At 41.1% G+C, this 25,004-nt stretch overlaps 1 protein-coding gene across 1 annotated transcript in view; it reads right to left on the reverse strand.

Moving 5' to 3' along the window:
- Nucleotides 1-25,004, reverse strand: part of LOC108105176 (chaoptin) — a 40,629-nt gene that overhangs the window by 2,336 nt on the left and 13,289 nt on the right. The window contains 5 exon segments of the mRNA XM_017211628.2: nt 47-2,143; nt 2,145-3,324; nt 3,498-3,608; nt 7,366-7,510; nt 15,498-15,772. Of these exon segments, the coding sequence (XP_017067117.2) occupies nt 47-2,143; nt 2,145-3,324; nt 3,498-3,608; nt 7,366-7,510; nt 15,498-15,771 (3,807 nt within the window). The 5' untranslated portion in view covers nt 15,772.

The following is a 25,004-nucleotide window of genomic DNA, read 5'->3' on the forward strand; positions in this document are numbered from 1 at the left end:
TAAAATGAATATTTAACAGGGAAGAAAAGGGAGTGGCTTGACTCACCTGAACCATGCGCTTGAGGTCGTCCTTCTGGATAACCTTGATCTGGGCAGACTCCCTTAGCCATCGTCGCAGCCAGTGACCGAACCAGACCAGTCCGCACTCACATTCCAGGGGATTGTGAGAGGTAATGAGTCCACCCATAATGCTCCGAGTTCCCACGGCATCCCAGTAGCTCTTGTTGGGATAAAAACTGTCGGCGGCCAGGGCGTTGATGCGATTGTGCGAGATGTCGATGGACAGGTGAGGCACCTCTCGCAGGGCATAGAAAATGCCAGGGGGAAGGTCGGAGATGCGGGTGTGCGAGATCTTCACCTGTAATCGCTGGTTGCGCGACAGTCCGGTGAAGACATCGGGAGCTATGGTCTGAACGTTGCTACCATACAGCTCAAGCAGTCGGATTTTCGTGTTATTGGCCAACTTGGCAAAGAGCTGTGGACCAATATTCGGCTCCAGGCAGTGGACCTTCAGTTGTTGCAGCCCTGGTATCCTGGCCACAATCTCACCCAGATTTGCATGCGAACTGGCATGTAGCTTTCTCAGTGAGCGCAGCTTAGAGAATGCCTGTGGATTGGCCACCTTCACGTCAAGGATATTCAGTTCGGCTAGGTGTCGCAAACTGGCCAGATCGTGCAGTGTTATCCTGCGCAATGGGTTGTGGGCCAAATCCAATACGCGAACCGAGGGCGGTAAGTGCTCCGCCGCACAACTGGCATTCGTAAGTTTATTGTGCGAGACATTGACGTGACGCAGGTGACGTAGGGATCCCAGTGGGGACAGTTCCTGTAGATAGTTTCCACTCACGTCGAGGTAAGAGAGAAGGGGCAGTTTCAGTGGCGGCAGGACATACAGTCCCATGTGGTGAAGGCTCAGTTTCCGCAGTCGCGGCGTGTGTACAAACACCTCCCGCAGGTTGGTCGTCACCAGGGGATTCTGTGACAGATCCAGGTTGGTCAGATTGTTCAGAAAACTGAATGTATTGTCCGGGAGAATGGTGATGCGGTTACGGGCCAAACTGATGTCGTACAGGAACTGCGAGTTGATGAACATCGAGGCATCCAAGTACTCAAGATTGTTGTGGGACATCTGGATGGAGCGAAGAGTAAATCCGATGTCCGTAAAGGCCGGAACTGGCCAGACGCTCAACTGATTGTCGGCTATGTCCAGGAATTCCAGTCGTGTATTCACAAAGACTTCTCGCGGCAGAGCCCTCAATCGATTTGCGTTGATCCGCAAGATCCGCAGTTTCCTTAGGTTTGAGAACTGTTCCACCTGCAGCTGATCCAACTGGTTGTGACTAAGATCTAGTTCTTGCAAACTATTCAAGCCCTGAAAACTGCGACGCCTTAGCGAGGTGAGATTATTGTGGGCTACATTTAGGATCTCCAGGAACTCTAGGTCTCCGAAGGCATGGCTCTGAAGAGTTCCCAGCTGGTTGTGGGCCAAGTTAAGAAACCGCAGCGTGTTCGCCAGGTTGGTAAAGCTATCCGACTTGACCACATGATTGTGACTGATGTCCAGCTGGTAAATGTACATGTAGCTGCTCAGCTCGTCATAAAAGGTTGATATGTGATTGTGACTAACATTGAGTCGCAATGGCGTGGTAGTATTGGAGACATAGAGAAATGACTTTAAGGACAATGAACACAGCTGATTGTGCATGAGATCCAGAGCAGCCAGATTGGGCAGAACCGTAAAGGCGCCGTGCGAGATGTTGACCAGACGATTATGAGACAAATCCAAGTAGCGTAGGAACTCGAGGTTCTGAAAAGCATGGCGTGCTATGGTCCTCAAGCGGTTCGATTGCAGATTAAGTGTCTGCAAATCCCCAAGGCTATGAAACGTCTGCGCTTCCAGCCGCTCCAAGGCGTTGTAGGACAAATCAATTTCCACCAGATGGCTATGGACATCGGACTGAAAGAGTCCGCGGGGCAGTGCCTTCAGCTGGTTAAAGCTTAGATTAATGTAGCTCAACTCCTTCATCTGTGCGAAGGATTCATTCGTGATTTGCTTTAGGTTATTGTTGTCCAGACCCAGCCAAATGAGCTGGGAAAGCGGTAGTAGGGCATCTAATGGGTCCAAGCTCTCCAGACTTCTTGCCTGGAAAAACTGCGAAGGAGAGTTCCAGAATCTTAAGGCTTCTCGAAACATTTTCAAATACAAGTGGATGATGTATGGTTATATCGTTAAAGCTCAAACTAATCTCCTGAATCTGCTCCAATCCTGCGAAGGAACCCAAATGTAGATGGGTTATCTTATTATTCCGCAGCAGAATTGTCTGCAGATTGCTTCCCCAGGAATCCACAGCAAAAATACCTTCGGGGATATCTGAAATGCAGTTGTAACCCATGTTTAAATACGAAAGTTGTGTGTAGTTTTTCAGGCCGAGAACTGGAATCATGGTGAAGTTATTGCCACTCAGACTAAGCACACGAAGATTTTCCGTGAACGATGGCAGATTACTCAGCTGGCTAATCTGATTGGAGGTCAGGTAGAGGTACTTCAGGCGATGCAGCGAAGATAAAGCCACTGGTACTGTAGTAAGTCGATTTCTCTCCAAGTCTAGATACTCCAGGGTATCGGTTAAGCCCTCAAAGGCCGATGGATGTACGCGACTAATAGCATTGAAGGCCAGCACCAGATGGGCTATGCCCGTGGCCTTAAAAACGGCCTCGGGCAGCTGAGTCACAAAGTTCTGTTCTAGATTTAAGGCCCTTAAGTGAACATCCGAATAGTTTTGTTGGAAATAGTCGGATTCCAGGCTTTCAATGCAATTCTGTCCTAAATCCAAGCGTTCAAGGTGCATTCGCAGTGGCCTCACTTGCAGTTCTTTCCACTGTACATTCCGAATTAGGTTATCCCTTAAACTTACGATCCGTAACTCAGGAAGTTGTTCAAAGAGTTGCTGAGGAAAGACTGTTAGGAGATTGCTAGACAAGTCCATTGTTACTAGTGATTTCGGTAGATAGTTCCCGGCAACGTGGTAGATACGGTTGTTGGAAAGGTCCAGCCAGAGTAGTTTTTGGAGCTGTTCGAAAGGACGACCTCCTGTTGTCCGGTCTCCGTAACTAGGAGATGGTGGATAAAGAGAATTACTCGTTTCCAATCTCGTCTGGATAGCGGCCAAGCTTGAGGGCTGTGAACTATTGTCACTCTGGGAAACCACTTCTATTGATCCACCTCCCGGCGCCACTTCCGTGATATCGTTGTCGGACATGTGCAAGGAGCGAAGGGTATCATGTTGGGAGTCCCAATTACCATCCAAAGTGGTTATGTGGTTGCTGGTGAAGAAAAATATTTATCGAATTAAGTATCTAAAAGCCCTCTAGATTTGTTATGTATATGAAATTTGAGTATCATCCGTCGTTTAATGCAAAGTGTACTTTCAAGTTGAAAGTATCTTTTCCTGTACTTAGACTAAGGTAAGCTTGGAACTTTTGATTTTGAGACTTACCGCTGTGCCACCAGTCGTGAGAGGGAGTGTAATCGCTGCAGTGCATCCAGTGGCAAGTGCTGCATCTTGTTGCCAGATATATCCAATGTCATAAGCGAGTGTGCCATCGTGCTGCAAAGAGTGTTGACAAATGAGAACGATGAGGATGACGAGGGCATCTCTCCTATATAAATATTTTCTAAATCATTCCACACGAACTGCAGGGGGGACTAGTTATCAAAAATATATAATAGCTAAAACTTTCACTAAAACTTTTGTTCACAACTATCAACAGTTTCCGCTTGGGTCTGCCCCATCTCCTCATCAACATCCCATCCCCGTTCCCATGGCTCATATAAATTGACGTGCTGCCTGCCTTTTGACATATCCTACACACAAGTCGGAAAACAAATATTTAAACTTAATTAACGCGTAGCAACGGCGACCCAGGCGACCCCAGCTGCCTTACCCTCCTATTTCCGACCCCCCTCCCTCCATCATTTCCACACTCATGTATAGCTCCACTACACTTCCTCTCTGGGCCCCATTAATAGTTATACACACGCACCGCAAACTCGCACAAACACACATATGTTTGTGCATAGGAGTGGACCAAACCGGAATTTAAAGTTTATTATGTTTTTATAAGGCTCTTTTAGTGCCTATAAGGTAGGCTGGAACAAAAAACTTTTTTCATATGGCTTTTCAAGATGGTTATAAACTTTGTCACGCATACGCACTATTTAGAAACTTTATTTATAAACAGTTGTTGCAGTCTGGACCTAGTCAACCTAAAAAATGTATTAAAATTCTGCCGTATAACTTATTTGAAATTTAAAATTTGAAGTCTGACGATTTGATTGGAATACGTGTCGTATGAGTAATATTTGGCATAACTCATACGCAGGGTAGACACATTTATGCAAAGGAAATGAATAACTGAAAAGATTATTTTTACCTATATAAAAAAGCATTTCAGTGAGAGTTAAAATCTGACACCAAAATAGTGATAAATTTTGTATAACATCTCTACCAAGGTTCACCCTTATTTTCAAAGCTGGAAACTGCAAAGAGAAAACCAAACAGAGTTCGGGGAAACAGCGACCTCAATTATGAAAACCACGAGGTTTTCCAAACAAGTTTCAGCCTCCTTAACAACTAGTGCAGCGGCATCCTTTTGTAGTCCTTGGTGTTGTTGGTTTTACTGTTGTTGTTGTTCAGGGCTTGTTGTTTATGCGACGAAGAATCAAACGCAAAACCAAATTTTTGCGGCTCCTTTTTAACCACTTCAGCTCTCTCTACTTTTCTTGTATGCCCTTTCTCTTTGTTTTCCGGCGTTCTTTTACCATTTGCCGGTTGCTGTTATCCTGGCTTTCCTTGCGGGCGACATTAAAAGTTGCGTGCGTGCGTGATTCGGTGTGCGCGAGCGTGTTTGTCGTCAAAAGACTCCTAAATAACTATTGGTAACGATTTGGGCCTATAGTTGACACCCGAGGGTTGCACAATCAGTACTTTACTCAAGAGAGATTAAGGTAATTGAAGTACAGTTTTAAAATATTTTCCCTGATTTCGGCTTTTGTAATTGATTCTGTTTATTAGATTAATAAACTTGTTTTGTTTAAAGTAATTCCTTATAAAGTTGTTAATAGTATTCATAAATACGATGTTTTTTCATAAATTAAATAAAATTGCATATTATTTAAAGCAGAATTTAAAGTCTTTATATAAAAATATTTCTTTAGCTTCTCCTATCCAAGTTAATTTCTTTACTTTCAACATTTTCTGAATACCCCCTCAGTGGCATGTCACTCTGTTATGTACACATATGTACCGTATACATGGAATACCGGAGAAGTGCCCATTTATCGGCACTTTGCAACTGAACACGCAACAAAAACGTAACCCAGGACAGCACAACAAACCAATCCATAAACAGACCCACACAGTGGTTAGTGGTGAATGTGTGTGTGTTTAATTTAGCAATGTAGCACTGTAAATTATTAATTAGCAATTTTTGAAATACATAAGTGCTTAAATATTGATGAGAACTTTTACATATGGCATCATAGTCCGCAACCGAAATGAAATCAAGTCTGCTCTTGAGTGCTTCTTTGTGGGTATTATAAAGGTACATAAATGTTTGTATATATAGTAAGAACTTCGAAATACATGTATGTACGTCTATATATATTATATATACAAGCGAATGAAACTTGAGCTGACCTCACAAGCGGTCAAGAGCGGGTAACTGTTCAGAGGGATTGTTTAAAGTCAAGCAAAGTAAATAAAATGGAGGGTTGCATGTATATCTTTAGAGAATAAAGCAATATTACATAATAATAGTTTAAGAATGAAGATTGAATTAATAAAGAGCCATTAAAATTTTCCACTTTCATACACACAAATAACCTTAAACTTGTTCCAGATAAGTCCTTTTACTTTCAATGGAAAACATCTTAATTAAGCCACTTAAAAGAATATTTATAAGCACAGCCCGCTTAAATATATGCATTTTTTTCTATCTACTTTAGATTCATCCAGTGGCATTTCCATTTCCCCCATCAACTTTACTTCTAATTGACATCGAGGCAGAAGTATATTATAGAGGAAACACATATAGAAAAGGAAGCAGGCTGAGATCGTAGGTGGAGTGAAGGTAGGACCTTAACCACATTTGCCAGCCTTATGAGCATTAATTAGTTTGATTTAAATTCTTAATGCCGTCGGAGTGTGTAACTGTGTCTTTGACTGACTCGCCCCTTGAACTCTCACACTCTCTCTTTCTCCGCCGGAAAACTGCACACAGCCGTTAAATGTGGGCATCCATTTAACTTTAGCAGCTTAATGTGTGTGCGGGTGGGCGGTCGCCTGCGGTTAAGGGGCGTGACCCCAACTCTGGTTATCCTTTGTGCTCGTTAAAAAATTTTCGCGTTTCATTTCATGGCAACAAAAAGCGTATAAGATGAAGAGCAGAGAACAGTAAAAAAACCAAAAAAGGCCGGCAAATGCGGTCGACTCTTTCCCACGATCTCTCTTTCTCGCTGCCTTTCTCTTATACACACAAAATAACGTGGCCAAAAGGGGAGGTTAACGGGAAGTTGCAGCCTCAGTCAAATGTGTGATGTGTAATGTGAACTGAATCACAAAATGCTGACGAAATAAGAGCTTGTATTCACTGTACCACAGTCAGCACAACAAGCACATTTTCCATCACGTATGTGTGTTAACTTTTTCGCTATTTTCCTTGTTACACTTTCCATGGGCCTTATAAATTGGTAATCAATTTTGGAACTATCTTGTTAAATATATTTTTTAGTGTCTTTATGATACATTTGATTTAGAAATATCAAGGTCATAGCCCTCAGATAGTCATAGGTATTATTTTCCAAGATAATCTACCCTTCCCGCTTAGAGCATTTGTTTGTTCGGTTTTAGCCCTTAACATGCCGGTTTTCCCCTCCTCCAGCGTTCTTTTTCTCTTTTTGTGATTATTTACACTCAAACAAATAGCGCTTGAAAGTTTTTCATTTTCTCTGCATTTTTTGCTTTTTCCGCTGCGTGTGTGAGTTTGCATTTTCCGCTTGCATTTTCAGCCTGAGTGCCCCGCTGAAAACGCGACGTTACCACCCCTCCTCGCTTTGTTAAACTTAATTTTACGCCTTTTTTACAACTTGCAGGTTTATGTTGTAAAAATATACAAAGCACTCTCCACCGGCAGACACACACGCATGCATACACTCTCACGCGCCCAGGTGAAAAAAGGGGTCATGTAAATAGGCCGGCCGCCCTCCCGGCCAACTGTCCTGTCATCATTCCTCTTGGCAGGTATGTGTTTGGGTCACCATATCCCATCGTGACTCACCACTTCCCCCACTGAGCACTAACTCACCTGAAACTCCTCTCGGATATATCCTGCAGTTCGTTGTCGATTAGCTTCAGTGTCTTGAGACGCAGTCCCTGGAATGTCTCATCGTCGACACTTTGCAGGTGAGTGTTGGACATTTCGATGTAGCGCACACTGCTGTGCATGAACTCTGCGGAATAATAAAGACATGAAAAATGTTACGGCATTTAAAATGGACATTTTACAAGGAAAATGTTTTTGTATTTCCTAGGAAAACAATAAAACTCAATAAATATATAAAATTTAACAGACAATCAAGAAAGAAAGGTATATTCCAAAAAGATCTCTAAAAAACAAAATGAAATAAAATAAATTATTAAATATAATTATGGTCTGAGTGAACGACAAAGATTGCATATAGATAGAGATTCTTTAAAATACATTTTCTACTGAGATCCTTCGTTTGCTTTTCAAGCACTTCTGCGTATGTTGCTGGGATATTGGCTTGATATTGAATGTACTCGTGCATCCGAGTCGCTCCACAAAGTGAGACCATCCGACGCCATGGTGGCCATCAGTTCATCATTCAAATTGATTTTAAACGGCATTCAAAGCGTTTACCATAAACGAGGGAATATGCCCGGACCATCGTCAATTCCCTATGCCGCCCGATACATAGATGTCTCTTTCTCTCTTTTTCTCCGCGTCTAACGATGATGGCTTTTGTTTTGGCAGTTTTGATCGCCGGCGCGTTAAGGCAAATGGGTCATCAGCGTGCCGTCATACAATGGACCCACCGAACCGACGGACCAGAGGACCAAGTCCATAGTCCACGGCCCAAAACCAGACTTCCCCGATGACTCGGGAGCCACGCGCTTCCCATTTTTGTGCGCGTTTTCCGGTTGGGCCAGAGGCCCAGGATCCGGGCATCGCCTGCAGGAAAGGAAGCGACTCACCAGCGACCAAAAAAGGCAACAAATTACATTTTATGGCTGTGCCAAAGACAGGACAGTGACATCTTGGCCGAGTATAACAATGAATCGCAACGTACTCGATTTGCTCGATTTTTATGAAATTTTTTATGGGACCAATGGCCAAATCGATTAGGGAGTTAACCAAAATATGTTTAACTCCACATACGAGTAAGTCCACAATCCGATTAAATAATATGCATTTTTAAGAGTTTGTTTTAAATAAAAATCGAGGGGAAAAAATATCGACCATTTCAGGCTTACTTTAATCTAAATGAAACTGCAATATGTCAAGGTTGATTTAATTATCTTGAAAAATAGAAAAACAAAGAAATGATGTGTTTTCGTTCGTTCATTGAGAAAAAACAATTGAGCGATTTACAATTTTCAAAAGTTTTTCCCCCAGAACGATTTCATGCATTTTGCATACATTTTTTTGCGAGCTTAATTCCCTGCCAGTCAAACCTCAACAAAGTTTCATCGGGAATCAGTGCGTTTTCACTTATTAAATATTCCATGGCGGACGAAAAAATAAAAGGAAAAGCATAGGCAAACATAGAGCGATTGATTTTTGCACTCTCTGGCGCATTGAATATTTATAAGAAACAATCAATTGTTGGTCAGTTTTCGTTTTATGCGGTATTTTTTCTCTTTTTCTATGATGCTTTGATATTCGCATTTTTTCCCCTCAGCTTGAACTCATCAAATTGATGTTTAATTATTTCGCTCGGCAGTCAAGCTTGTTCTACTATTTTTTTTTTTTTTTTGGATTTTTCGCCAAAACGGTTGATGGTCGAGTCAATCTGTGACAATCTGGTATTAGTCGCGAATTTCTCTTTGACTTTAATGCAGACTCACACACACCGAGACAGACATATGCATGGCAAATGCGGTGGAAAATCGGTTGAATAAAAATAGATGTGCCTCCGCTGTGGCCCCGGTCTAAAAAAGCCCAAAAATGACAATACACAAAACACCGAACCGAAAAGAGGAGGAAAATTTTTCAATTAAAAGCGAAAAGTGCATTTTCATGTTGCACGTCAGTTTCTCTTCCAGTTTTGTGTGGAAAATCTAGCAGAGGGAAAGAGAGAGTGTGCGGGATAAAGACACGCCACTCGACCCAAAATATTTACCCATGTTGGCGGACGGGTTGAGGTTGTGGGAGGTGAGAGCTGGGAGGTGTTCAGTGGGTGGATTATAGGTGGTGGCGTTGGCATTTCCAGCCCCACCTCGCCCCGCTGAATGCTTAAGGTAAGGTCAGGCCATAATTTAAGTTGACAAGCATGACATGGAAATTCCCTTTGGTCGGCAGTAGCAGCAGCAGCAGCCGTTACCATAATCAGGCTAAAACACATGGTCACCCCGCACTTTCCGCACTTTTACCTCACCTTCCTCCCAAGTGTGTGTGTGTGTTTGTCAGGAGCTCGAATTCCATGCGAGAGTCGCCTTGGGTGACCAATTCCTTTGAGAGCGGCGTTCCCCCGACCCGAACACACTCCAAGGACTATGGTCCTGCTCCCCTGCTGCTCCTGTTTAATTAACACATGCTCAACGAATCGTAATTTAATTGCGGCTTTGATGTCTCCCCCGAGCATGCTCTGAGTCACACAAAAATTGAAGACATTAAAACGGCAACCAGGAGCAGCTCGCCGGAAGCAAAAGAATGATCGTTACCAATTTATGGAAGCTCGTTAGGCGGAGTTCTCTTCACTTGTCACATTTCTCTTGATTAAACTTGAAATTTTGCTTGAAATTTGTAATTTGAATTGTATATTAAACAATTAAGAGTTGTCTTAAAAATGGTGCTCAAGAAAAGCAAATTAAACTATGTATGTCATATAGAAGTAATTAAAAAAATTTATCAATCGATTTGGCAACGAAATTGATTCGGGAAAAAACTCTTAAGTGTTTTTATACCCGTTACTCGTAGAGTAAAAGGGTATACTAGATTCGTTGAAAAGTATGTAACAGATAGAAGGAAGCTTTTGCGACCCTATAAAGTATATATATTCTTGATCAGGATCAATAGCGAAGTCGATTGGGCCATGTCCGTCTGTCCGTCCGTCCGTCCGTCCGTCCGTCCGTCCGTCCGTCCGTCCGTCCGTCCGTCCGTCCGTCCGTCCGTCCGTCCGTCCGTCCGTCCGTCCGTCCGTATGAACGCTGAGATCTCAGGAACTATAGCAGATACAAAGTTGAGATTAAGCATAAAGATTCCTGAGGTCCCGGGACAGCGCAAGTTTATTACAGCATCCTGCCACGCCCACTCTAACGCCCACAAATCGCAAAAAACTAAAATTGCTGAAATCTCAGGAACTATTGCAGTTAGAAAGTTGAAAATCAGAAAGTATAATCCTTAGATGACAGCGCATCTTATAGTAGTACTACTATCCGGCCGCACCCACCCATACGCCCACAAGGCTCAAAAGACGGTTTACGGATTTTCTAGAAAGCTGATATCTCGGTAACTATAAGAGATAAAAAGTTCGGATTAAGCATGTAGGTTTCTATGATGCTCCCAATGCGAATTATTTTTTTCCGATCAGCCACGCCCACTCTAACGCCCACAAAACCCGAAAAACCAAAAATGCAAAACTCTCGAAAACTATAAGAGCTAGACAATTTTGCTTAGAAACACATATTTAGAGATGCCTCTGCAACTTGCCACGAAGATGCATTTGGCCACGCCCACTCTAACGCCCACAAACCGCGGAAAACTGTGGCGTCTATAATATTAGTATGAATGCCTTTGTTTGACCTTGTATAACTTATTTCTGTTAATATCTATCGATTTACCAAAGATTTTTCAAATCGGAACATTATTTCGCTATTTATGAAGAAATTAAGGTTATAAGGCCTCACATGGGCAGTGACGTCACTATAAGCATACTCAACATACTTCCTCTGACAATAGGTGGCGCCTTGTGAATTACCACTAGGAAAATAATATTTTAAAATTTTGTAAAACAGTAACGGGTATCTTATAGTCGCGGCACTCGACTATAGCGTTTCCTCTTGTTTATTATTATATTATAATATTATTATATAATATTAAACTTAAAACAATTATATGACATAATATTTTTGGGAAGATGGGATAATTTTCAGTAATTCTACAATCAGCATATTTGTTGACCAAATTAAATTGTTGGCTTTAGGTGCAGAAAATAAAGCAAACCCTGATCAAGATCATATCGCTGATACGTTTAGATTGTTGGTTATTCCAATGTCAATGCATGCATATAAACGTGGGTGTAGTTTGCAGTCTGAACATACATGTGCGTGGTATGACCACCTACAAACCGTAATATAAGCACAGAGCAGCTTACATCTTAATTACATATCGCATATTAATACAATATTAATCATACGCCCTGTTGACATGCGTGCTCCTCCCTTGACCAAGCAGCAAACACGTGGCCCAAGTCCAGCGCATTCCTCATGCAGGGCCAACTATATATCCACAATATATATATATATATGTAAGTTCATATATATGGTATACACACACATGTGTGTGCGGGGGCGTGTGCATATCTAAGCCATTGCCAGTGTTTTGTTATGAGTGGACAAACCAACACAACAACGGCAACAACACATATGGCGTTAATAAACTTCTAGTCCCGTGCCTGAGGGTCCAACAACTGAAATGAACTCGGGGAACTTACTGGGGGGATGGGAGCTGGAGACCTGGAGAACGATAGATGGATGGGGGATGGTGGCTATAAGGATCCTGGTCGGGAGACTCCTTCTGGAAGCGTCCAGCGTACGTTGTTGGCTTGTGCTTTATGGCCGCAAGTCAATTCTCTGACAAAATGCCAAGCATATTTATTTATTTACTTTTGCTTCCAGGCAGACCAGCGAATAACGCTCCCGCTTCCACACTCACTCCTACTACCACTTCCACTCCCGCCCACAATTTCCCATCCTCACAGCTGTTTGTATTCTCGTCCACGTCCAACGCTCTCGTCTCGTTTTGCGTCACTTGCCAAGTGTTTATTCAACTTGCCCCACCGGGTATATGAAAAAACAAAATGAAGCAGAAATAACAAAGTAGAAAACAAGGATGGGGCTGCTGAAGTGTAGAGATGCAAAATTAACTCCACCAAAAATTCCTGGGCTTCTTACAGTTTCAAAAACCATAAATAGACTGTTTAACTCTTAGTTAACTAATATATATACGTTTTTCATACAAGGTTGGCTAAAATCTTTATCAGAAAATTAGATTTTCTAAATATTAATAAAATTTAGAAATATTTTAGGTTGTTCCAAGAATTCTGTGAACAAAATTTAAAAAGCCAAAGTGCTTTCCTTTCTTCCTAATTTCATAAAAATATCTTCGTAATGCCCGAAAATAGGAAGCAATTTGAAAACCACATGCACTTATTTTTAGAGCTATTGTAAACTGGCAAAAAGCAAAGTCATTTTAAGTGATACGACAAAACCTGTCCGGGGATTGTATAGACCTAAATTTCAACTCAACCATTTCAGCAATTTGGTCTCTATAACCCAACTAAAGCTGCCTGAAACTGTGAACCAATCTGCTACCCACCGACATCCAAAGCTGATGCCTTAGAGCATGTGCGTCCGTGTGTTGATGAAGATTACGTCAGCTGAAAAGTTATTGTTTTGCCCCGGCATTCAGGAAGGCAACTAAAGACAGGAACCGAGTGGGTGTGATGGGCTGGGAAGCTACCATTTATATCCATATAGTTTGTGTCCTGCATTGGGCAATAACAAAAATAACAAAAATACCAAAAACAAGAAATAAAAAAAAATAAAGAGAACAGAACTGGTCCAGGAAACGTGCGGCATTTGGGCAAACTGTCGTCTTTCATTTTCGTTTTTCGGTCGCTCGCAAATAGTTTTGGGCATGAAAATTGCGGCTGAATCGAACCAAGGATGCTGCAATCTGCCAAAAAAAAAATTTAGAGAAGCCTCTGGCCAAGCGTGAAAGTGACCAGCAGGAGAAAACCCGAAAATGAAACATTAAAAATAAATCTAAATTGTAGCTCGACAATTTTTTGTTGTTGTCTGCCTGCCTGCCAGCCCCCAATAGACAATAGAAATTCAACATTAAATTACGGACATATTCGGAGCACTGAAGGAACAAAAGTGCCACTGCTGCATATTGTGGAGTGGAAATTTTGAGATATTAAATGAATTTCCAACTAGTCCTTGGGTCCCCAGTTACAGTTGTCAAATCCTGTTCTCCAGCTCAGCCCGATCCGCCTTCTCCTGTCGTCATCCACTTTTAAAATTTTTGGGTGCATAGTTTTGGGTTATTCACATTTTTTTTTTTTAGTTTTCTCGGTCTTCTGGACCACATGGTGACATGCCAACCAGGAAGTCGATTCGATGAGGAGCTGAGTAGGAGAAAGGAGTAGGGGGCGTGGCACGCAATTAGCCAGGCTGTCAACCAAAGTGTTTTCTCTTCCTTTTTTCTCTCGCATCTCTCGGTCTTTGTGTGTCCGTTTGCATTAGAATTGCTAATTGCCAAAAGTTTTCCAGCTGCAACATTTCTTCTGCTGCTCGAATGCAATCGTTGTCGCTAACATCCCCATCAACGTCGTCATATATATATATATAATTCTCTCTCTCTCTATATATATGGACTAAAATTCCCCAAAGATGGTCTTAAAATTGAGACATCTGTTTGAGGTGAATGCTTAAAGCTGTAAAAACACTCTTTATTTTCCTTGTGAAACAAGAGGTAAAAGAAATACAAAATTCGGATTTGGCAAAAGCTTGTCCGACGACGTGGCATTCGTTTTAATTCGATTAGTCGTAATATTTTAAAGTTTTTCATTAAAGCAAAAGCCAATGCAGATGCAATTGGAAAGTTTTGCATAAGAAACGAAGGATAAATTGCCAATGCGGAGTGGCTAGTGCCACCATCCTCCAGCCGACATCCTCCGGGGAAAACCACCGAGTAGGAGACAAACTTTTCAATAGTATACCACCACTCTTCCTGTCTCCTATTCCCGGTGCTGCCAATGTCTGGCCAATTTTTGTGTGTTTTGCCAGTCAACAACTTTGTTTATTATTTTGTTTCTTTTATTCCCATTTTTTGCAACTTTATGCGGCAACTTTGGCCAAAAGAGGCGACTCTGTGGGCGTGTCACAGTTGTTAACGAAGAAGATGAAGAAGGAAAAGCGGGGTGTAGAATGGTAATATTTTCAACACAAGACTCAAACGTATACAAAGCGAGGCGAAAAGAAGTCACCGCAATGAGAAACATTTTGAGCCCGGAATGGAAATGGAAAATGACAATGGAGCTATGGAAACTTGCCATTCATTCATTACTTAAAAAGGGAGCAAAAGTCTTGTTTGGGTCTTTCGACTATAAAATACCCACTGTCGGGTTAATCCTTGAGAGCTATAAACTTTTTAATGAAATTTGGTAACGAGCTTAAAACCTTTGTTGTTACTCAGAAAACTTGGTAGGGAAGTATATTAACTACCTCCAACCAACAATAGTTTTGCTCATTAACTTAAATTTTAAGAGCTATCATTAGTTGGATATGGAAACAATTTGATGAACAAGACTTCCTATATACATTATAATATTTATATAGTATTACCCTTACACCCTTTCTAACATGTTCCCTTCTAATTTTCTCAGATGAATGTACATTGCACACGCCACAAAACAATCTACCCATGCACTTAGCAAATGCCAGGTACAAGAACTACCAAAAATTTGCGTTAAATTTGCCACAGCAATCGTTATAAAACTTTTTCCTAAAGCAACAGAACGGAGGGGTGAAAGAAAAGAAGGGGGAGGTGAAGAGGGGAAAACAAAATAAAATGAAAGGAAACTTTATTTTTACAACTAATTGGCAAACTTAAATGTAAGATTTCATTTTATTTGTGGGCCGCGACAAAGCTGTTTGAGGCTTCATTAAAAAATTACATTTTTCCAGCTGCAGGCGACAGGAATACAAAGACCCCAAAGGCAAGTTGTCTGGTCAGGGAAAAGGAAAATGGGAAAATGGGTAATGGGAAAAGGAAGAAGGCCGACGAGTCCTTGCCGAGTGATGTGGCCAAGGCAATTTATGACCAACTGGCAATGAAAATATTTGCCACATAAATAAACCGTGACAAGCTGGAAGGACACATTGACAGGCGATACACAAGGGGGTGGGGTGGACTGGTGTTGGAAGAATATAGGTGGAATCGGAGGTTATAAAGATGGGGTCGCTTACCTGGAAACTTGTACAGGGCCACCTCGTTGCAATTAATCTCAATCAGGGTGCTTGTCTCGTTGGGCAGGCCGGCGCACTGGCACATGGAGTTGAGTGGACAGGCGTAGAGGACGTCCTGCTGCTGGGAACCCAACATGGCGGCGGATCCCCTGCCTCCGGATGCGGGTGGTGGATTCCGGCCCGTATTCCTGGCCCTTCGATGACCTCCGCCATCAAATTGCCAGCAGTGCGAGGAGCTCACCAGACATGAGATCAGCACCAGGTACAGGTGCATCCTGCAATGGAAAAAAGAATGTGGTATGTGGCTCAGACAGGTGCGATCTATAGATACAATCTTATAAGCTAGTGGCCCCCACTTTGCCTTTTCATTTCAGCACGTTGGCTCACATAAATCCACCGTGTGGAGACACCTTGGCCGGGGGCATTTGTTTATTCGCTGCTGCTTTGCATAAATCACACGTTTCGAAAGCGAAAGCAAATGAAATGGCATAAAATTAACGTTAGTCCACACGCGTTGCGTTTGCACAGTGTCACCAAAAAAATAAAATGTTTTAGATGTAAAAGTTTAGTTAAGAACCATCCAGTCATCAGTACATTTAATTGCATTCGAATACCTTAAGTCCGCATATCTTAATATTCGTGATATGAAAATACAAACTACATCATTCCTTATCCTCCAATTTAAGAACATATATTTTAAATACGAAATTTAGTGCGTCTTGTTTGACTTCCTGGAACAAGCAAGTTTTAATTGAATTTGAAAACCATTTATACCCCTCATAACAATTTCCAGAAACGTGCGAATCGTTAAGTTCTTCAAAATCTTGGTTGCAAGACCGACGGGTAAAAAACAATTAACTTGATTTAATTGTTTTCGTAATACTTTTGAACCAATGTTGATATTTTGGCTTAAGCGAACACCCCTCCATCGCGCCAAACAACGCCAAACGACAACGGAGGAAGTTTTCGACTAAAAGCCTGCGACAACTCATGCAAATGAGCCGCAGTCGTGTGACACAGTCCTCCCAGCCCTCCCTGTCATCCATCGCCATGCAATCTTTCATAGCCATGGAAATGCCTAGCCTTAAAAAGAAAAACAGCACTGGGAAAAGTTTTTAAAATCAAAAAAGGAATTACATTTAAAAACCTATAAAAAGGTATATGAGATGCATAGAGATGCTTTCTTCAAATGAGACTTACTAGCCAGGTATTTTGAGTATATATTTATTAATTTTAATAATTTTTTAAATTAGATACATCCCATTTTGTTCTCTGCATGGATGAAAGCTAGAAGAAAGTGCGCAACCACAACACGTAGAGGCCTCAACAGCCGCAGAGAAGTCGCATATAAAACATGTTTCATGTACGCTAGATGTGTGATGTTTATTTGACACGCCAAAGTATATAATAACAAATAAAAACTTTCGGCTCCGCCATGGAGCCTTACCATACCAGACGCCCGCGACAAGGACGAGTACGGGCCATTAGCACGATTGTTGAGCTTTAAGACTCCCGACGGTTTACCTTGAGTGTGCCGGTGTGTGTATGAGTTTGGGTACCTGCGCACATTACGACCAGCCATAAAACTAGGGCCAACAAAAAAAACGAAAAAAATAGAGCAGAGAACCGGCTGACTGGCACTCAATCCCTATTCCGTTCGCCTAAGTCTGTAAGTTATTTCCAGCCAGCTCAAAGCTTCGGGATAAGTCATATATATTTTATACATAATGAAATATGGCCAAAAGTATGTGATGTGGGATCCCTGGATAACAGAAATTATTCGGCTTAAGTCTGAGATTGGCTTGAAAGGCGAGTATACCATAAAACTCAGAAATTTACTAGAAAAATCATAATAGTTTAATTTTAGCCTGAAACGGGAAATTTTGTATGTTAATTCCCTTACTAAACTAAGGCTCCCAAATACTTTTTGTACTATAAAAATCTAAAAAATATTTAATTTTGCTTCAACATTTCGAAAACTAACTACACGCTCTATACAAAATAAGTCGAATTTCATATAGCTTTGGAAATTCTAAGCAGTATAAGGTAGGTAAAATCTTTCCTTAGCGTACATTTTCGTAATGAAACCAATCAGATAAATATGCAATTTGGAAGCTCCTTGCCATCCATCTTCCGTTTCTGTTTCAATTTAATAAATATATTCTAATTTAATAAATCTAATCTTGTCTGGCAAATCGCCAACTGTTTACTTAATCTTCTGACTGTCATTTGCCATATGCACTTAACATTAAATTCCATCCAGAGCCATATGGAGAGGGAAAACCAATCAGAAAAGCTTCAGTTTGCCGCCCGGCACTTTTGCTGATTGTTTTTCATTACGCTGATGGTGACAAATCGAAGTCTTTCTCCCTCGCTTGGACCATGTAAAACAAATGATACATCACACAGTTGAGTGCGTATATATAAGTAGTATCAACCTTTATGCACCTTTCGTAGTCACATACACAGATACACGAATATATATACGACATATCAAACAGGGACAAAGTCGAAGAAGTCAGGATGTTGGACGACGGGAGGCAGAATAAAAACGAAAAAGATAAATATGTCGTAAAAGTTTTTTATTTGCGTTTTATTTTTTTTGATACAGAAAATGACTAACTTGTTGGCTGACAGACAAGCAGCAAACAGGCATCGCTTTGGGCCAAGACCAACTGAGGGTCAAAGATGGAGTCGGCCAAGTGGGATGTTGGGCGGTGGGTGACTTTGGCTAGAGGAAGCCAAGAGCAACGTCTGTCACGCACACACGCCTCATTCCGCCCAAGCTGGACCCGGCAGATGCGGGCATTGCTTCCATCTGACCCTCAATCTTGCAGGACAAAACTTTTTAAAAACAAGCAAGCGAAATTGTTGGACAGAAAGTGCGAAAAGTTCACTGAATAATGGATACTCTTTTAAGATGAAAAACAAAATAAAATTAATAATTAAACAATGATATTCACTTAACAAAACTGGAATGATTTATATTATTATATTATATATATATAAATATTTATTTTATATATATCTCATTATCTCATCTCAAAAGTTACTAACCAACTTTGTCTACATTTTTCATAATAACTTTAATTTCTCACACCAGTTTGTTTTCAGCTGATTATTCATTCATGTGCGAATTCCCGTAAAATATCTGATACCCTTTTCGGCACTTTAAGAGCAGGCCAAAGAGCAAACTATACAATAAAGTGACAACCCCCCACAAGCACTCCCCATTTTGCTGGGAAATCCTTTGCTGCCATCATCTTCCTTTGAGGAGAAGGACGAACGCCGGGAAAAGGTCAACAAGAGGCAGGCTACCAGGCGGGTAGACCGCAAGTTTTTATTACGCATATAATGCCAGCGATTTGCCCAAAGGAGTGTGCGGGTGGGAGAACAAAGTGGGCGTGGCAGTGGTGGATAGCAGAGGTCTGCATCATTTTTATACTTTTAATTTTTTATGCCGGTGACACAGTGACATGAAATGTCAACGAGCTGCAAAACAAACAGCAGCAGGAGCAACAGCAGCAAGAAAGTCCTGGACAAGGACCAGGATAAATATGATGAGCGTCCGTTGGGGATGATGTCCTGCTAGTTGACGCCAACTGCGACGCCAACGCCAACGCCTACTGCGCAGCGCAGCATGAAAAATGCTGAAAAACGTAGCATACGTTTGGGAGTCGTTGGCTCGCAGTTTCTCCGCTCGTTTCGCTTCGCTCTATCTCTGTCGAAAATTTGCGAGTTTGTGCGATAATAACATATGTAAGTTGCCTCCCCACACACAGAGCATGCATATGCGAGCATGTCGGTTTTAAACTCAGCCCCATAAGCTGCTTCCATTTATGCGACTCCTGGTTTTGCTGTTGTAGGAGGCCAAAGCTTTTCCACATTTCCCGCAAAAAAACTTTAAAAAAATTATGATTTTAAAGCCGTCGCTCAGACGGGGATCAGAACTTTAAATGAACTTAACAAACTGTGAGCGTGTACTTAACGCAGCCAAACATGAAAAAGGTTCTTGGGTGCGCGATTACGTGCCAGCGGAGGTGTGTCCCTAGTATATGCAAGCATGTGCCCTATACTATATATAATATCCTCAAGATACATTACAGTTAATCGGCGTCAAGTCAATTAAGGATACGACGAACTTTGCCCGGGCCCTTTCTGGCACAAGTACTTTAAGGAAATGGCTGAGTTATTATACCCTGGCAAAGGGTATTATTATTTTCCACAAGTTTGAGTATCTGAACTTCGACCTTATAAAGCTTACAAACTAACCATATATAATCTCGTTTGTCTATATTTGGATAACCTAAGTGAAGCTCCCTCCGTGATATATTCGTTAGTTCTGATATCCATATCCTTTCACCCAAATATGCTTTTACCAATTTCTTCGTATGTAGCCCTCCATCCATCCATTCAACTAGCATGGATTTGCTGGCAAACGTCTAAGGCCATTTCTTGGCCATATCTCACACCTTGACAGATGCAAAACGATCCATCTTCGGCATTGAACCTGCACATATGCAATGGGTCTTATGAAACCATTAGCAGAACGGCGCAAACTTTAAGATACATTCATCTTGCAAGGCATTTTAAAAAGAAACTTAGTACCAAAACTGGTTTGGCTCGGCACCGATTGCTTGGCCATATAAATCACACCCTAGAACAGACACAAACTCACAATACATCCACATCCACATCCACAGTTTAGCCAGTTCATTCAAGTGTCGTTTATCGCTTTTGCTATTTTGGCAGCGCCTTCCGTAAAACTGCTCCTGGTCATAAATATGCCAATTTGGCAGAGCGACCCTTAACGCCCCCTTCTCCTTTAACAAGGTGATTTCCCGGTACTCGAGCTAACCGAAAAAACGCACCCAGCCAGCCAGCCAGTCAGCCATTCAGTCAGTCAGTCAACCAGAGTCAGTCAGAACAATAAAAATAAAATTTATTACTCAAAGTTTATGGCATAGCAATAAATGTATCTTTTCTGCTGAGTATCCCAGTATCTGTATCCATAAATATGCACCCATTCGCACCTAAGTGCGGCGTGCAGGGGTGCCACATGTGGCGCACGGACCCACACCCACCCAAACTTCACCAAATTATTATGTTGCTACGAACCCAAGACCCCAAAACCCATTCCACTTTCCATCCAGAGCACAACCCTTGATTCAAATCCCATAAAGTTGTCGAGTGGCTGTTGCTGTGATAGTTCCTACTCCTGGCCATTTCATGTTGGTCGGAGCTGTTTGGCAATTGCCGCATCATTAATCTTACTCACGGAAACGGCGCTTAGGTCAAAGTTTTGAGTTTGGGTAATTTATCTTCGACTTGCCGCAATTATGTGCCAGACGGAGTTGGCCAGGGAACGGCAATGAGAACGGGAACCAGTAGGGGGTGAAAAAACTAGACAATTTTGCATCGTATGCTGACACCTTCGTTAATTCCAGTCCCGGTGGCAATCACCGACGCACCTGAACTTGAAGCACGATGCCCAGGACTCTCATCTATATAGAGAGTGACTGTGTCTCTCGGAAGGGTTGCTCTAATAATTCTTTGCCTAAATAATTTAGCAGCAATTTCGCGCCCGCGGCACTAAAATTAAATTGAAGTGTTTACGGAAAACACATGAATTGCTTATGAACGACAAGCGCCAAACTATCCAAGGACGTATGAGAGGTGGTGCCAGTGGGGCCAGGTCGGGGTTCGAGGCCTCAGGCGTGTCATGTTGTGTGGTGGGCGTGGCCAGAGCTCGAATGTGTGGCAACGCTTGGGATATGTGTATTCCATGCTTATCAAGCAAATGACAGTGCACAATGGAAACAGAAACAGAAACAGAAAGTACAGGCCGACAAACGAGTGATGACCAAGCAGCAAGCCCATGGTGTATGCACAGTGGCTTACGGTGACATAAATCAAGTTTACTCTTTTGTTTTGAATATTTATAAAATTTAATGGACCAACCAAACATCTCTAACTGATTTTTAATCCCTAAGTAAATTGGCTGTGAAACAAACTTTAGAGGCATTGTGACAGAATGAATTTTTGGTCAACTTTTAAACAAAACAAAACTACAACTTTCAGTGAAAAGCTCTTTAAATTCCTTTCAAAATTATTTTTTTCCTATTCGTTGGAATAATCAGATGATAAAAAGCATTCAACAACCATGTTATAAAAATAAGTGTTTATAAATAAACATAAAGTTGAAAATTGAAGAATAATATGGTTTGTTTTCCAACTATCAGCTACGTAATTACTGAAACTTTTTAATTCACGTGACTTGCATAAAACGAGATTATGATTAAATTATGTTGCTTCGTTCCACTAATAGAAATGCGTTAGTACTATGAAGTTCACAATTTGCCGTTTCCTGAATACAGCCTTGCCATATAACAAATAATACTTGTTAAGCATTCTTGGGATTAATGAGAATGGCTTTCAAGGATCCTTTCCACGATGGCTTTATTACCCATTTTGGACCAGTGTTTCACCACGGTTGTTGTTGTTGTTGTTATTATTCTCGGGGCACACAGCCGCACAATTAATTGCGTAAACAAAACGCGACGGACGTGCGGGCATGAGCATTGAATTATTCAAATCATCTATAATTACAGCTGGCAACTCGCTCGATTGCCTTCTCCTCGCACCCTGAGCCACGCCCCCTTTTCAGCCCAACGCATTTATCAATTAAATGCGAACGCAGCAGCAACAGCAACAGCAAAAGCGGCAGCAGCAAATCCAGCAATTGCAACAATAATAGTAGCAACAGCAACAGCAGCAATGAGGACATTGCTGGGCCAGCAATTAAATTATTAAAAGTTTGTCATAAATAAAGTGAGGCACTTGACAATTATTAAAATGAATTACATTCGACAGAGAGAGGGAGAAAGAGAGAGTCGGGGGAAAGAAGGAAGAAGGGTGGCAGCCTAAATGATTGGCCCCAGGATCAATGGGGGCGGGAAAAAGGATTGACTAAGGGAAAAGCCAAAACGATATATACGAGCTTTTAAATTTATGCGCTGCCTTTATGGCACTTTCCTGTGTATGCCGCCGACCTCTGGGTTTATGAAATGCCAAGCGGCTGTTTTCGTTCTTATTTTTTCAACTGTTTAATCTCAATTACCAGTGCGAAATATGCAATAAATCTGTTATTGTTTGCCTTTATAACCAATATCCAGGGTATGTTAAGCTGATTTTTGGGATCCGACTTTATAAAGAAACAAAAAATAAGACTACTGTGAAAGAAATAAAATAAAAACAAAGTGATTGATTACAGTAAAGCCTGATTATCTCGTCAGATTGAAATGGCAATCAGGAAGGATTCTACCAATTCCATTTTATGATTGAAGAATATTTTATGAAAACTTTAATATTTAAACGAGGTTTCTTTGATATTCCAAAGCAAAATCACATTCACTGATTATAATTTATATTATTTTTGTAATTTAAGTAATTGAAACTAATTACTGGTGCAGCATTAATTAAGCAGCCCTGGCTTTTCTTTTTTTTTTTTAGTAAAAATGTAACCTTAAGGGGTATAAAAAGATCGATCAGTTGGGAATATTTGACTTACTGGTGCATGTGTGTCGTGGTGTGTCAGCGGCGTTTTATGCCACTCTTTCAAGTGCGCCACTGAAAACACAGTTGTTGCAAATGGCGGGCGTACCGCCATTCTTCTGCTCTCGAATTGCCACCTGCCCCAAACTGCGAACTCCCCGCTAACGTTTTTATTTTTTTTGTTTCATGTATGAGAGGCAATAAAAACACAAATAATGGCAGCATTCGGATAAAAAGAAGAAATGTGTGTGTTGTTGCAGGAGGGGAGGGGAGGGAGGGGTACAACATACGCAATTTGTGCTGCGTTTGGGGATTGTTGCTGGATTGTTACATTTCTGTTTTCGGCTTGTTGTTGTGTTTGGTTTATGCCCTTTTTTTGCTGCTTTGGTTTTTGGCCTTTTTTTTGTTGTCGTTCCCTGTTTGCCTGTTTGTTAGGCTGAATTTAAGCCTTTAAGCACATAATTTCAATTGCTGTACATAACACAAAACGGATTAATTTTGATTTTGACGTATGATTTGTTTGTGTGTGGATGTATATATAGTCCTGTGTGTGTGTGCTTGTGGCATTTGAAATCTGTGAATCTGAGTGCAAATTACCCGGAGGCATGAATGCTTCACGCAGATTTTTAGCATGCTCGGCCTAAGTCTTTGGCAATCAAAATGCAAACGGAAACTGGCAGGAAAATCCAAAACCAGAAAAATGCTCAAACGCATCTCCACAACTCAAAGGCTTAGTGGGGAAGCCTGGCCTTAAATTTTCGATTCACAATTTGAAAGGTAAAATGTTGCCTGAAGTAAAATATATATGTTCATGTGCAAGTAAACGAGGTCATGCCATTTTTTCTCCTCTCAAACATTTCCTTTTCTTAGAGCAAAAAGAGCAAATTGTTTGGCTTAGCTTTTAGTTCAATTTTAGGTGAATTATGTAGCATTGCTGAAATGCAATTGATATAAAGGGGCCAATTTATTTTAATTTATTTAAAAGACTTTAATTCAGTTTTCATTGGTTTAAGTTTCATATTTCCAAAGAAAGCGTACAAGGTATAAATCTATTTTTAAGCCAATTAAAGTTTTAAATCAAGTTTTAAAGAACAAACAGCCTTAAATTTGACCAAACCTTATTAATTACGATTAATAAATTAGCTGGGATAACCAGATGATCTGCGGTTTTTATTGCTCCTCTAAGCATCAGCAGCTCTTACCGCAAAATTAGCTTTCATTAGACTTTTCTCTTTACATAAAAAGTATATATACAGAATTAGAAATCAGGTTGGTGACACTTTACCCACTGAATAGCTTCATTAGGAAATTGAGGCAGCAAGGACTTAAAAACATGGAAAAAGGAAAAGGCACAGAGGAAACACAGGGCTTTCCAGTTGAAATTTATGAATTTGTGGCATGATTCAAGCTAATCACGTTGCTGCCATTACCAAAAATTATTTTGTATATAAACCAGCGAATGGTAGAAGAAAGGCAGAACATTATTTAAATATCTTAATGCGTTAAATTTACGGGTCCCGGCCATGTGAACGGCCACGCATAAACTACACTCACTGTTTGTGTGTGCGTATGTTCGGATGTGTGTGGTTGTGGCATGGGGGCGGAATATTCAAATTCGGTCAGGTGTATAATTAAATTGGAAATTGTTAGCACACGCACAGGCAAAATACTTGGGATTTGGAATATTTAAATGACTTGGCCCATCGTCGCCTTATTATGCCTGCCACTTGACCACCACTTAGGACATGGCCAAAAGGTCAACGTATAAAACACAGGAATGCCATATAAAGTTTTTGAGGTGTCTTTAAACATCCCATCCCCAGTTAAAAAAGTTCCCTGGTTTTGCGGTTACTCTTGGGAAGGTTCTGATAGATTATTATTTGCTTTTAATTGCTAATAATAATAAAATATCTAAAATCGAATTCATTAAATTTTCTATTCAATTACAGCGAA

Source organism: Drosophila eugracilis, unplaced genomic scaffold (genome assembly GCF_018153835.1).
Source record: "Drosophila eugracilis isolate 14026-0451.02 unplaced genomic scaffold, ASM1815383v1 contig_423, whole genome shotgun sequence".
In the NCBI taxonomy this organism is placed as follows: domain Eukaryota; kingdom Metazoa; phylum Arthropoda; class Insecta; order Diptera; family Drosophilidae; genus Drosophila; species Drosophila eugracilis.